The sequence below is a fragment of the Meriones unguiculatus genome, chromosome 9 (genome assembly GCF_030254825.1).
Source record: "Meriones unguiculatus strain TT.TT164.6M chromosome 9, Bangor_MerUng_6.1, whole genome shotgun sequence".
Lineage (NCBI taxonomy): Eukaryota > Metazoa > Chordata > Mammalia > Rodentia > Muridae > Meriones > Meriones unguiculatus.
This window is the reverse complement of record NC_083357.1, coordinates 10,391,035-10,404,450: the sequence shown is the minus strand read 5'-3', so window position 1 is coordinate 10,404,450 and position 13,416 is coordinate 10,391,035. Positions and strand designations below refer to the sequence as shown.

Genomic DNA, 13,416 nt, shown 5'->3' with positions numbered 1-13,416 from the left:
GAGTTCCAGGTCAGCCCCTAAACCGTGAGCAGGGAGAGGGAGGAAGCTGTGGAGTGTTTGCTTCTGAAATGGCTGCCTCTAAGAAAAGCCCTGAGATGAGTGGGATGAATGTTAGTAACATGCCCCTGCATTCTCAGACTGTTGGAAATCAAACAGGACAGCAAGTGTGGAAAGGCAGGGTGCCTGTGATCCGGGGTATGACTGTCGGAGCAGGAGGTTGCTCAGCAGAGACAACAGGGAAGCGAGACAGGCTCCACCCTCTCAACCATCCCCACCCTCTGCACTGGCCAACCCAGCAAATCTTACCTTTCAGAGATGCCACATGTGACAGGGCCTGGGCATAAGTGGCTGTGTTCAGGAGGGTCCCTGGCAGGCAGGAGGGGAAGAAAGGCCCAGCAGGGCCCACTGTTCTTCCCAGGCTGGTGAAAACAGAACATTCCATTGAGGTTCAGCCTGTCTACAGAGCTACCCCAGACCCCTAGTCCTAGGGCCAGCTAATCTTACCTCTGCTGGGCCTCCAGGACCTCCTTCTTGCTCCGTGCCTGGTCTCCTGGGGGCGGAGAATTGATGTTCCTCACTGGCGGTGGTGTCACCTCTGCCATGGGCTCCTTGGCTCCTGCCTCCTGGTCTGAGGTCCCTCTCTCTGTCTTTCTCCATTTGGCTCTTCGATTCTGGAACCAAACCTGAACCCCATCAAAACACACCCAAGGGAGATAAAGAGTCAGACAAGGGGACTCAGCCATGACCCAAGCATGGACTCCAGGAGGCCCATGCAGATACCCTTGGTTCTCCTCTGCCCCAGAACATCAGACCACAGATGGAGCAGCTGAGCTGCTTCTGACAGGCATTTTTTTCAGTGAGTAGTAAAGAGCAGAAAACATCAATTGCATTGCCCACAGGAAGGGAATGTGCCATCCTGTAGGAGCTTGCAACACTGAGCTGCCTATGAGAACTCGAATTTGATGTGAAAAGTTTTCCCTACAGGGATCATGGTGAAAGCAATTTGCAAAATGCTGTCCTGGGGCTTCTCATCAAAAGAAGAGACACTCCACCTTCCAGCAAGCTCACACCTGTGCTCTGCCCTGAAGGATCTTTCCTGACCAGCCGTCCACAGCACCAGGAGAGACCTCTCTCTGGGGTCAGTGTGGCTTGGAAATTCTGAATCTTAATTAACAAACGTGGTTTGGGGTCCACAGCAGTCCTGGTATTCCCATTTCACAGACAGGAAGGTTCACTAACCTGCTGAAGTCCATTCAAGTGATAAAAGAAAGACTATAAAGTGAAGGCGGGTGGCTTGACTCAGAACCAGGATTCCACACTTTCAGGGAGAGAGGGCAGTGCTACCACCCTGAAGCATTGTTAGAAAGACCAACACACATGCAAAAATATTGGGCACAGCAGCATACAGCAACTGGACACTCAGTGAGAAGTGATTACTGTCCTATCTACTTTACCATCAGGTCAGGAGAAAGTTCGAGTCTGACTTTGACCTTGGTACCTCCTTAGAACCTGGTGTCAAGTAATACTTAAGTCTTGGAAAGAAAAAAAAAAAAAGAATTGCATGTGCCTGATAGAATCCTGGCAGCTTAAGATGTTCACAGAAGACAACAAAAGCCCATGGATCTTTACATCACCCAGAGATACCTCTCCTCTCCCCTCCCCTCCCCTCCCCTCCTCTCCTCTCCTCTCCTCTCCTCTCCTCTCCTCTCCTCTCCTCTCCTCTCCTCTCCTCTCCTCTCCTCTCCTCTCCTCTCCTCTTCTCTCCTCTCCTCTCTTCTTCTCTCCTCTACTCAGAGATAATTTCCATCTAAAAATCAGGTTTAGCCAGACTTCTCTCCAGCTCCCAGAGGCAACCTCCCACCTCCTCTGGCTATGGCACACTGGTGGGGAAAGAGCGTCTGGGTCCTTGAGGCTCAGCCTTCTGCCAGCCCACCCTATCTCTTAATTTTCTTTCTCCTTTAACTGGGCTTCTTTCTTTCTTTTTTAAATTGTGTTGGCTTTTAATTGCACATATCAGCAACCATTGAATAATGATTTTATCTATATTCTAAATTTAGGGCAGTTAAATGCAAAGCAAAATGCAGACACTTTCTTGTGTCTTAATTGAATGAAGGTCACAGCTATAACAACATTTAATTGAGCTATTTTTCATTATCATATTTTAATGACTTTGCACTGACAGTTCGCCTGCTTCTGAGGAAAGAGCATGATGGAGTCGTTTATTTCCCTATTTAGTTATTGTTTGACAACATCAGCTTCGATTAAGACCCTGCTTTATAGAACATTAATCATATTTGAATGAGCAAGTGGTATAAGTGTAAACACATCTCCCTTCCCGCCACTGAGGCTCCTGCCCCACACGGAACCCGGCTAAGCACCAGCTTGACTGCCATTGTCTGCCTGCATAATAGCCAACAACTGCCTGGACAACAATTCTCAGCTTTAATTGTCACCACCCCTATCTTACCCTTGCACCTTTCAGGGAGAAGTTATGATCTTCTACTTCTGAATGCTCAATAATTGTGTCATTTATCTCAATTTGCAGTTCAGTCTTTAGGCAGCTATTGGCAAGCTGGCATTAAAAAAAGAAACTATAGACGGGGTCCGGGCCAAAGAACATTTTCATTCCCAAATAATAATCAGTTTAATTTGCCCGCATATGACCAATGATTCATGTTCAGATTTAATAATCGGGATCACATAATCTGATTATAGGGGAAATAATTTGTTTACAACCCCCAATTTACTGCTCAGAATTCCATTATCTCTCTTCAGCCATTGGTTTTTAAGAGATACTAACATGACCCAGGGGAACAGAAAGCAAACTATTATATTTCCTACAATTAGATCTTTGCATAGTCTTAACCCCAAGCTCCTACATAAGAAAGAACAGAAACAGCATGGAGGAAACCCCATAAATAAAATGAATATATAATTGTGCTCAAAGAATAACTCGCCTGGAGAGGCGGCACTGTGAGTCTCTGCCTCCCATTCTCGCCGGGGCCCGGCTGCTGGGCTCGGCACTGAAAGGCAGCTTCCAGAAAAGCAATGCAGCTTAGCGGCAGCTACGCCGGGAGGCCCATCTCTGCTCAGCCCTTTTGCTGTTGCTGTTTAAAGATTTTTAAATTGCACGTGTTTTTCAGATCCACTTTGCTCCGAGAGTCCATGTGCAAGGGAAAAGTTGGGCATGATGCAATTTCTGGAAAGCAGATCCTGTCCTGCTTCCCATCTGAAAACGCGGCTCTCTGCAATTGACCGGCCTCACCCCAGAGCGGTCAGATTTGCTTTGCGAATAGCATCTCAGCTTTTTTTTTTTCAAAGCGAGGAAATGGATGTGCATTGATGTAATTTAGTACCTTAGAGACGCGGACAAATTAGTGTAGAACATTATCACTAGTTAATTATGAATGACCGATTAATCAACCTAATCTAATATTCCACATTATGTTGATGTTATTAAAGTGCATCATGAAAATGACAGATAGTCTTCATTTGCTTTCTTTGGCCAAATGTGCACTCTGCAGTCATGATGTCAAAAAAAAAGTTTGCCAGTTTTAATATGAGAGAGTTAAATAATTTAAAAGAAGGTTTACCTGCACTCTGGCTTCTGTAAGGTTTATTTTCATGGCTAGCTCTTCTCTAGTGAATACATCTGGGTAGTGTGTTTGGGCAAAGACTGCCTCCAGAGCTTCCAGCTGGTAAAAAGAAAGAAAGGGGGGAAAAACTGGTGAGAGGCTGTGGCTAGGAGAGGGAGGCACATTTCAGAGTTGACAGGAGTGGAGAGGAAGCAGTGGAAGAGGAGGATCAAATCCAGGAAGGAGATGGAGAAGAGAGCTTTCTGAAAAAGATTCCACGGAGGTCTGGGAGAAGTCTCAGCTAAGGAAGGTGCTTGCATCCGAGCCTGATGAATGAAGTCTGATCCCAGAGACCCGCGTGGTAGAAGTTGTCCTCTGCCCTCCTCACGTGAACAGCGGCACGTGCACACAGGTGCATGCACATGCACATATACACCATAAATAAATAAAGTATATTCTTTTAAGAAAGATTTTTTTAAATGCCACAGAATGACAGTTTAGATGCCGGTTGCTTTTGTAGCCAGGGCTACCGACAACACGGTGTGACATAGAAGTAGACAAGTAATAGATGTTTGCCGCCATGGGGATAGGCAAGGGTGTGCCATCTACGAACCCCCGGCCAGTCAGCCTTACAGAAGTGGGGGGGTCACCTCCAAAGCTGCTCAGGGAGGAGGCTGGGACACTCAGCTTTGGGGAGCCCAGTTGAAAAATTGAGGCTGTGGCCAGCAACACTGTCTTCTCATGAACCAACCTATTGGGTCAGGTTTTCCCCTCTGTCTTTCTGGGAGATAAGAGTGCCCAACATGCTCTCTACGGGGAAATGTAGTAGACCCTTAGACCCAGGCCATGGACCTAAAATACATGGGGAAATTCGTCGTTGCTCCCTTCCTGATGACCTGGAGTTACAGGCCCAAGTTCCCTGTTCGTTCCCCGTGCAGCCCTGTCAGTTACTCAAGAAAACGAGGACCTGGTTCACTCAACAGATGGTCTCCTTTTAAAAGACAAGGGAGAACGCTCAGCTGTGACTATGGCGGAGGTGGGAAAAGCTGGTTCTCACTTGGGGATCCGTCCTCACCTGCTGCAGAGTGAAAGTCGTCCGGTTCCTGCGCTGCTTTCTCCTAAGAAACCCATCGTCAAAATCCCCTGCAGAGTGGTTGCCGAAAGGTGCAGTGCCTGCGTGGCATAAATGGAACCAGTCTGAGCAGAGAGACCCCGGTCTTCGCTCAGACCCTCACACCACACACTCCCTTGCGTGCTCCATCACAGGACACAGACCTGCCTCTCCCCAGAGGGCCTGTCCTTCCAAAGTGCTTCTCTGTGTTCTCTTAGTAAGACCCTTCTTTTCGCTCTCTTGCTCTGTGTCACCACAGGGGACTAGGTTTCCCTATGTAAGAGGGCCTTAGTGACTTTAATACCCAAGATGGCCAAGTCTGCTTCCTAGGAAATTGTGGTCTCTGATTCATGAGGGGTCAGTGGCTTGAGAAAATGCTGGTCCTCATTTTCCATCCTACTCCTGGCTGTCCCTCTATCACCTGTTTTCTCAGCCCCTACCGTGGACCCTTCTCTAACAGAACCCTCTGCTCACCTGTTAGCTCACTCCCCTTGTCACTAAAGCCATCAAAGGCTGGGGAAGAAAGAAGACACTGAGACCTTTTCACACCCCTTACCCCCAGAAGTGCAGGATTCAAGGAGGTAAGAAGTTTACAAATGATTATTAATTACCCCTGGTCACAGCTCATCAGCACCACTGCCGGTCTGTTCTATAGACACCAATTAACAAAAGGCCTGCACCAAGAGGATGCCAGGCCAAGCTGCAAGGGCCATTCTCCAAGGGCACTCCGCTAGGTAGCCAGGCCTTACCCGTTACCCTGCTGTCCCCACCTCCCCAGACAAAGAAAGACAATGTTCTCTTCAGCAGCCTCCAGTGCTCACGGTAAAGCCAGAACAGAGTCTGGCCCCAAATGTGCATTTGGATCATTTTCCAAATGTGCACTATTTGCTTGATAGTCCACAATGGCTTCTTAGGAAAACAAATGAGTAAGTTCCCATTAACCACCGCGCGTTTCACCTGCCATGGGCGCTACTGTCAGAATCACTAGCTCCTGGGCACAGCATCCAAACAGCACCCTCCACAAGCGCCTCAGCCCTGGGAGGCCACGGCCTCCAGGCTTTTCCACGTCGTGTCTACACAGGGTAGCCCTAAAAGACCACATGCCTGACGACACACTGTTCCCCTTCTCCACCAGAGCGTTCTCCCACCATCTTCCCGTCCAAACTGCATTCTTCCTGGAAACCTTTGAAACAAATACTTCTCTTCATCTCAGTGGAATCTGAAAGGGGCAGATCCAAAGCAGCCCTCTTTCCATTACTTTGCAAAAGGTCACACTGTCTTTCTGAGGTAAAGTCTGACTGCTCGGCGAGAGTGGAGCACCCTCGCAGGCTTCCGGTCCCTGTGTCTCCAGTCTTCTCACACCTCACTTGCACACTATCCGCCATGCTTCCCAGCTGAATCCTACAAAAGCTGACTTCACCAAACTAGGGGGAAAAAAGCAAAAAAGACTGACAGCCTACCAAGAGTAAAGAAAGGGAGACGAGAGTCGGCTTCCTAAAAATAAATAAAATACTCGACAAAGTTCTGCACAGCTCCTTAAACAGAACATAACAGGACAGTGAGGTAATATGTTCACAAAAGGGCATAAGGATACCCAGAACCGATAAATTGTAATAAATTGTGTATGTTCATTTATTATTCATACGAGTGTCAATTGGTGAAACTGTATTAGAAGGCAGTTGAATAATAACTATCAAAAATTTAAGTGCATAGGTTTTTAAATCTATGAATATAGTAATAAAGTATGCTGAACGAGAGAGGAAAGAATGTTCTTGAAGATGGTGTAATTAAGAAATAAAATAGGAAAGACAAAGCAACCATCAAGAACATATTCTGCAAAACAAATACTGGAATACTACACAGCAGTCTAAAAGAAAATAAGTAGATCCATTTACACAGGCATTAAAAAAAAAAAAAAAAAAAAAACCTCAAAGACATATTATGAAGTTTTTAAAATGAGGTCCAGAATGATGTGACAATATAATCTCAGTACAAACAAAACATAACAGACACAGAGTAAAAGGCTCAGGCGATAGAATCACAAGAAACAGACTGCAGTGGGTGGCTTCGGGAGAAGAGGGCTTTGCTAGCCAGAGCGTAGGTTCTTGTTCTGACAAACTCTGAGACCCACACAGTCCTCTCTAATTTAATCTGAGCAAAGTATCTGAGCAGTAAGACTACCGTCACACTTGGCTTTCTCCTCAGCACCTCCCTGGAGTCCAAGGTCTGTCCTTGGCCTTCACAACCTTCCCATCTACAGCACAACGCCTGCCCCGGCAACACGGGTATCTATAAAAGCCTGAAATGTGATCGAAGCACCCCTCTCCTTCTGGTCACTTCAATCAGAGTCAAGGTGGGGCCTGAACAGAGCGTGAGTAGCAAATGTGACACTCCCCCCCCCAAAAAAAAATCCAAGTCAGTAAACAAACAGTAAACAAGTCAGAGAGAGCCTGGGATAGGGCAGACTCTAAGAAACATTTGTAACCCGCCGCTACAAACAGACGTTTCCCCTCGGGTCACCCGGAATGCACACAGCTTGCTAAGGCTCAGCTCTCTCTCTCTCTCTCTCTCTCTCTCTCTCTCTCTCTCTCTCTCTCTCTCTCTCTCTCTCTCTCTCTCGCTCTCTCTCTCTCTCTCTCTCGCTCTCTCTCTCTCTCTCTCTCCCACTTGACAAAAGCCTGGTCTAAGGACTAGCAATCAGCGCTGAGGCGGGAATCAACAGCAGTAGAAACCGCCCACCTCAAACCAGTAGAGTCCCACCCCACCCCCACCCCCACCCCCGGGCCTGGGGTAAGCGGGAAGGGACTGCTCCTTTCGGCTCCCCTCCGGCTGCCCTAAAGCCTGCCTGCCTGCGTCTTCCCCCGCTGCTGAGATGCAGGCCTGCGGAGCTGAAGCTACTCCCCGCCGGCTTCCTTTAGCAAACTCTGCCGGACTCTGAAGGGCTTCTCTGGGGGAAATGAAAACAAACTTTCCCAAATCGTGGCTGACACCAGAGGCTGCCCAAGGCAACCTACAGCAAGGTGTCCCCGGGTTATAAAAGTTCCAGTGTGCCAGGGCCACAGCACAGGCCAGAGTGTGGGACAGCATGTCCACCTGACGGCTACAAACCACTGCCAGGAAGAATTCAGCCTTGGGTCACCCAGAGAGGTGCAACCTCATACCCCTGCCCCACGGAAGGAGCGAAGACCACGCCTGGAATAGGGAAGTGCATTTTTCCCCCCTAAGGTCTACAGACCTTAAACAACCAGACCCTGGTCCTGGGGGTTGGCGAGTGTGGACAATTATGGTCAGAAATTCAATGAGTCGCTGAGACGAAGCTATTCCTGGCCAGTTCGAGCAAGTAACTAGCGGGGAGCTTGCCTCCGGGGACAGCTTTGCCGCTAGGAACTAACGTTAAGTTGTCCAGAATCCCATGTACAATCGCGAAGCACTCTCCGCCAACGCCCAGGGTAAGGGCAGGCCAGCAGCCAGCAGGCCCTTCCTGGCTTGTGCTGGAGCTCGGGACGCAGCGGGCAGTTCAACTTGCTTTGGTTTTCCGGGATGTTAGCAAAACACCGTGAAAGATTGATGCGGGCCCCCTTGGGCGGAGGAGCCCCCGATTAGAGGCGTGACACCAGCATCTGTGCTGGGAGGACCAGGCGTCCCTGAGGCACCCATAGCCCGGGGCTGCGCGACCCAGGCGGAGAGGGAGGTGGGAGGCAGGTGGCACCCGGGAGGAGGTAGGGAGCTGGGCGTGGGGAGGGGGCTAAGGGCGCCCCTCGGCACCACCTGGAGGCTGCCACCTCGTGGGGCGAAGACCCCAGCACCCGTCAGCCCTGCCGCGGCCCGGCCCCTTTGGCCGGCTTGGCCTGGCCAAACAGCCCGCGGAGCAAGCGCTTACTCACCCTCTAGCTGTGGCGGGCAGTGGAAATAAAACATCGCCGACGGTCGGGTGGGCCCTGACGGCTGCACCGGGGCTGCTAGCGGCCTGGCTGACTTGTGCTCGCGCGTGGCTCCGGCCTGGCTGCAAAGCAAAGGGCAGTAGAGCCTGAGTCTCCCGTCCGCACACCCCGAGGATCGCCGGGTGCGCCCCTCCTACAGAGCCTTGCCCGAAGCCCTCGGCCCCCTCGGGGCCACCGCGGGATGGGGGGAGGGTGGGGGTGGCGGGGGAGAGTGAGTGGTCGCACCTCCAGCCCCAAGCTGCGACCCTGCGGCCAGCCTCTCGGGGAGGTCCGGCTCCGGACCCCGCGCCCTCCCCACGCCGGGCGCAGGCTGGCTCCTGGCGCTCGGGGGTCCCGGCCGCCGGCCCCGCGCCCGGCCCCCGGGGCCGGCGATGGCGCAAGGCCGCCGTCCGCACGCGCAGCCGCTCGGCCGCGGAGGCGGGGGAGCCCGAGGCCCGGCGGAGGGAGCCGGGCGAGCGGGTCGGGGACCCTGCCTACCTCGGCGGGAGGCAGGCGGGCGGGCAGGCCGCGGGGCGCTCGCCTGCCGTCCGCGCGCGGGGCTCGGCGGGCGGCGGGCGGGGCTTGGCGCTGCTGGCGCCCGCAGGACCGGAGAAGTGACTGGGGAAGTGGCCAGATGTCTTGCTGTCTGTCTACAGCGCGCGCCGCCGCTCAGCACTCGCCTTTATAATCTCACGCATAATTGGCCTTAATCTGATTATTTCCAGCGCTGTCTACAGCGAGTAACTTGGATAGGTCTATTGGGCCTTACAAATGGCCCACGTGGTGTAGAAAAAAAAAATCCGTCACTTCTCAGCAAACATCAGCAATCTTTTTCTTTTTTTCTTTTTTTCTTTTTCTTTTAAAAGAAGGCACAGCTACCGAACCAATAACATCCCCCACCCGGAAGAGATTAGGTTCTAAACACTTGGCCCAACCCGGGCCCTCTGGGTCCCCTCAGACTCAGACCTTCTTTCTCTGAGCGAGATTGGATTTGGACTCGCCCTTGTCAGAGGCCTGGCGACTCCTGGACTGCGAAATCATCTAAGCGCTCCTAATTGTCGCCGCGGATGGGTTTTGGGGGGACTCTTTGCACACGGCTCCCCTTTCCAAGTGATCGTACGACAGGAAAGTTTGATTTTGTTCTCAGCAAGGGGTCCCTGAATTTATGTCCGCTTCTCCCTGCAAATGATATGCAGTGGGACCCTTCGCAATTACTTTTAAAATGCATCCGAGGCAGAGGCTCAGCGGAGAGAGACCGCCCTTCTCTCTGCCTGGGTGAAAATTAAACTCTAAAGTACCGGGTTGAAAATTTCAAGTCAGGGGCGCGGGATTGGATCAAATCACATAAACTGCAAAAAAAGCAAGTCTAATGGCGCATAATTGGTTCTGTAATAGCATTACACCCGGATAATAGCCCGTTACGGCCCCCTGCTCTATTAAGTGCTTCCCTGGCGGAAAGCCTTTATGATATTAAAGGGGGAATATAATGATATTTTGGTTATTAAATGCGTGTAATTAATTTATGCACCACTGAAAATAAAGTTGGTATTATGACCCACTCAAGAAGCATCAGAAGATGCGAATCAGACAACTGTTGATAAGTTCTGGTGTCTGTGTTCCGTCTAGACTGCCGGTTTTATTTTGGGACGATGGCTTCTTGGACAGACTACATAAATTGAATATTTTATAAACATTCTAATGCTGCGTTTGAGAGACTTGGCGAACCGGTGGGTCGGGTCCCTGCCCGGCCTGGGATCCAGCCCTGATCTTAAAGACACAGAGCTTCGGAAACAAAAGGCCTGGCGGGCCCACTCGTGGACAAGCGCCCGAGGCCAGCGGCGCGGAGCTGGAGAACCGGGCCCCGAGCCCCGGCCGGTTGGTGGACACCGCGGGGAAAACAGGCAGGAAGAACCGCTCCACCGCTCTGGCCCAGGCAAGTCTGGGCCTCTTTCACCGAGGCGGCCCTTCCTGGCCTCAGTCGTCCCTGGCCGGAATCCGCCCTGCCGGGAGCCAGGGAACGCTGGGGATCCCTGCCCGCAGCGAAGCGGGCAGACCCGGCCGCCAGCTCTCCTCCGGGGCCCCAGACCAGCGAGTCCGGGCGGCGGGCCCGGCGGAGAGCGCCGGCGAGTCGGGCGGGCCCGCGCGGTGGATGGATGGCGCGGCCGGCCGGGCGGTGCGCAGCTGCGCCCGCGGGCGGGCAGACCCTTGCTCGGCCCCAGGCCACGGCGAGCCGGCGGGGGCCGGCGTCCCTGCGGGTCCGGCTCGGGCAGCATCCCTGATCTCTGCAACCGGTTTCAGGAGCCGAGGGCCCCCCGAGCGCCGGCGTCTGCCGAGCGCGCCCTTGGACGCCCTCCTGCCCTGGACTGCAGCTCCCCCGCGGGGCGCCCAGGTGGAGCGCCCTGGAAGGGAGGTGAGAGAGGGTTCCCCGCCAGCATGGCTCAGCGCGTTGTCAGCGGGGGCCTCGGCCCCAGCAACCTAGCGCCGACCGCCGCGTTGGCCCCAGAAAACAGTGACACCCAAGCTCCCCTCAGCTCCGCGTCGCTGACATCGAGCGGCGGTCGGGTATTTTAGGGGAGCTCTGAGCTGTCCGAGGGAGCTGAGCAGACAGGTCCCGGGCGCCGGAGCCTCTCTCCCAATCAGCCGACTGGTCAGAACCTTGGATAGCAGCAAGCGTCCTCGCCCTACCCGGCGCTTTGCGGGCCAAAGGGGCCTTCGGTCCCCAGGGCTCCCTGTGGGCACCTGCCGTGCGCCTCGCCGAGGGCCGCGCAGCCGATTCCGGGCGATCCTGACATCCTCCCGGCCCAAACCTTCGAACGTCATTTGGGATGCGCACTAAGCGCTGGGAGCAAGAAGCGAACTCCCGACCCCGCAGTCTCAAACGCATGCCTCCTACTGAGCGGCTACAGCTGCGAAATGCCCCACCGCCCCTTTGCCTTCGGCCCGGTCCTCCCAGAGCCCCTTGATGCGAACCGGGCCACGTCCTTGGCTGGGCAACCAGCGCAGCTCCGAGGAAACACTCACCTTTCGAGGGCTCCGAGCCAGCCCGGGACCCTCAGCCTCAGTTCGACCGCTCTCCCTTCCCCATAGCTACCAGGCTGGGCTCGTTCCTACGGCAAAACAGCGAATAAACAACCAACCAAACAGCCGCAGAAACGAAAAGCTACTGTAAACTTTGATGACGTGAACCACCCCTTTCCCCAATTGTCTCCGATACTTGGGGCCCTCGAGAAGGTGACTAATAGATATTCGTTATGGTCTTCCCTCACCGAAAAGGGGGAGGGGGATGTTAGCAAGGAAACTCATTTTTTTCTTAATTCTTGTGCAGTAAAATGTATTTCCCAATTAACCAAATTTGCCGATCTGTCCCGCTTGGACACTCTGATAATTTACAACCTGAAAGTGTACTTTCTTTATCTAAAGACCAAGGTGACTGCTTTTAATTTTCTCTAACCTCTTTACACTTGATGTTCACCAGACTCATAATGTTAATTGGCTTCATATACGGATCATCAGTTTAATGAAGAAATAAATCCTGTGTTGCTTTATGTTTTAACAGTGATTGCTTTAATGAGGAATGTGACGTGTTCCAAAATCAAAGCTGCGGGAGACATTAGATGGGACTTCTATTAGGACAGGAATGCTTATTTAAAGTTGAAACACAGGGTCATATTTCAGCATTTTTCTGTCGTGGGGCCCTCCCCACCCCCACCTACCTGGGCTGCTTCCAGCCTCTAGGAGACACTTCTGTGGTCCTGGAGGCTCCTCATAATATTTAACTCCATCAGCTTCAAGCTGCATTCCCTGTAAGAATCATTTTTTGGTTCCTGCACAGGGCATGCTTGCTAACTTACCTCTTGTCCAACAGGACAGAGAGAAGACAGAGCAGAGTGGGGAGTTCAACTTTCAAGGTTGTTCATGGTTTTAAATAAAGGCAGAAGAGAATATCTCACACACACACACACACACACACACACACAGACTTGTGTGCAGATGTGTTGCAGAGGCAGCTTCCCAGTGCAAACATAGTCATAGCACCGGAAATCCAAGGCTGGCTCCAAAAGGCAGACAGCTCCCAGATTAGAGGAAGGGGCTGCTGATGACCTCTGCAGGGGAGTGCTGGGCCCCACCCAGCTGGTGGGAGCTTTACATCCCCTATCAATTAATAGCAGGGTAAATCTGCCTTCTGTAATGTGGGTTTGATTTTTCTAATTTTAACTGGTTCTCTGAAGGGAAAACTGTTATGGCAAAGACACTGCGAGCAGCAATAACGTGCTGGGGATAAGAACATCCTACATGCAAGGCCTCGACTGTTTGCGATTATGTTGTGAGTCATTTTAAATTGATTCCTGGAAAGAATCCTATATCCCTAGAAAATGGAGGAGTTTGAGATGCTGGGTGGAGATCTCCAACGCCACACACAGCTGTGTCCCCTCCCTTGTCCAAGGGAATCCAGGGAAGCCCTTCTGTGCACATCTTTTGAACCCCAACCCACGAGTCTTCGCTGAACTTGATACCTCAGCCGTGTTCAGGAGGGAATTTTCCCAACCTCCCTTTCAAAATTTATCCTTAGCAAAACCAGTTTCAGTAAACACCACTTAAATCCATAACAACAGGGGCAAATAAATACTCCAGCTAACAAGCAAGGAGAGAAAAACGTGTTCAGCTCCTAACTACTTATTTGGGGAGAGTCCAGGATATTTGTGCTGTTATTTGAGTGACAATTTTAGAAACTGCATTTTCAGAGCTATCCTTCCTGAGCATGCGTCCCTCCCGAAAGAGAAGGAAAGCATAGGGTATGCTTAGTTATGTG

At 51.9% G+C, this 13,416-nt stretch overlaps 1 protein-coding gene across 2 annotated transcripts in view; it reads right to left on the bottom strand.

Moving 5' to 3' along the window:
• Drgx (dorsal root ganglia homeobox) overlaps positions 1–9,240 on the bottom strand; it is a 35,096-nt gene extending 25,856 nt beyond the window's left edge. Inside the window, exons 1-6 of one of the 2 annotated variants that reach the window (XM_060390882.1) lie at positions 9,105–9,240; positions 8,571–8,689; positions 4,651–4,748; positions 3,594–3,695; positions 505–683; positions 307–419 (exon numbers count right to left, since the gene is read on the bottom strand). In XM_060390882.1, the coding sequence (XP_060246865.1) occupies positions 307–419; positions 505–683; positions 3,594–3,695; positions 4,651–4,748; positions 8,571–8,604 (526 nt within the window). In that variant the 5' untranslated portion in view covers positions 8,605–8,689; positions 9,105–9,240. Of the gene's footprint in view, positions 1–306; positions 420–504; positions 684–3,593; positions 3,696–4,650; positions 4,749–8,570; positions 8,690–8,852; positions 8,989–9,104 lie in introns of those variants that run through there. The other variant, XM_021655043.2, reaches the window with a different exon arrangement.
• Between the last annotated feature and the right edge of the window lie 4,176 nt (positions 9,241–13,416).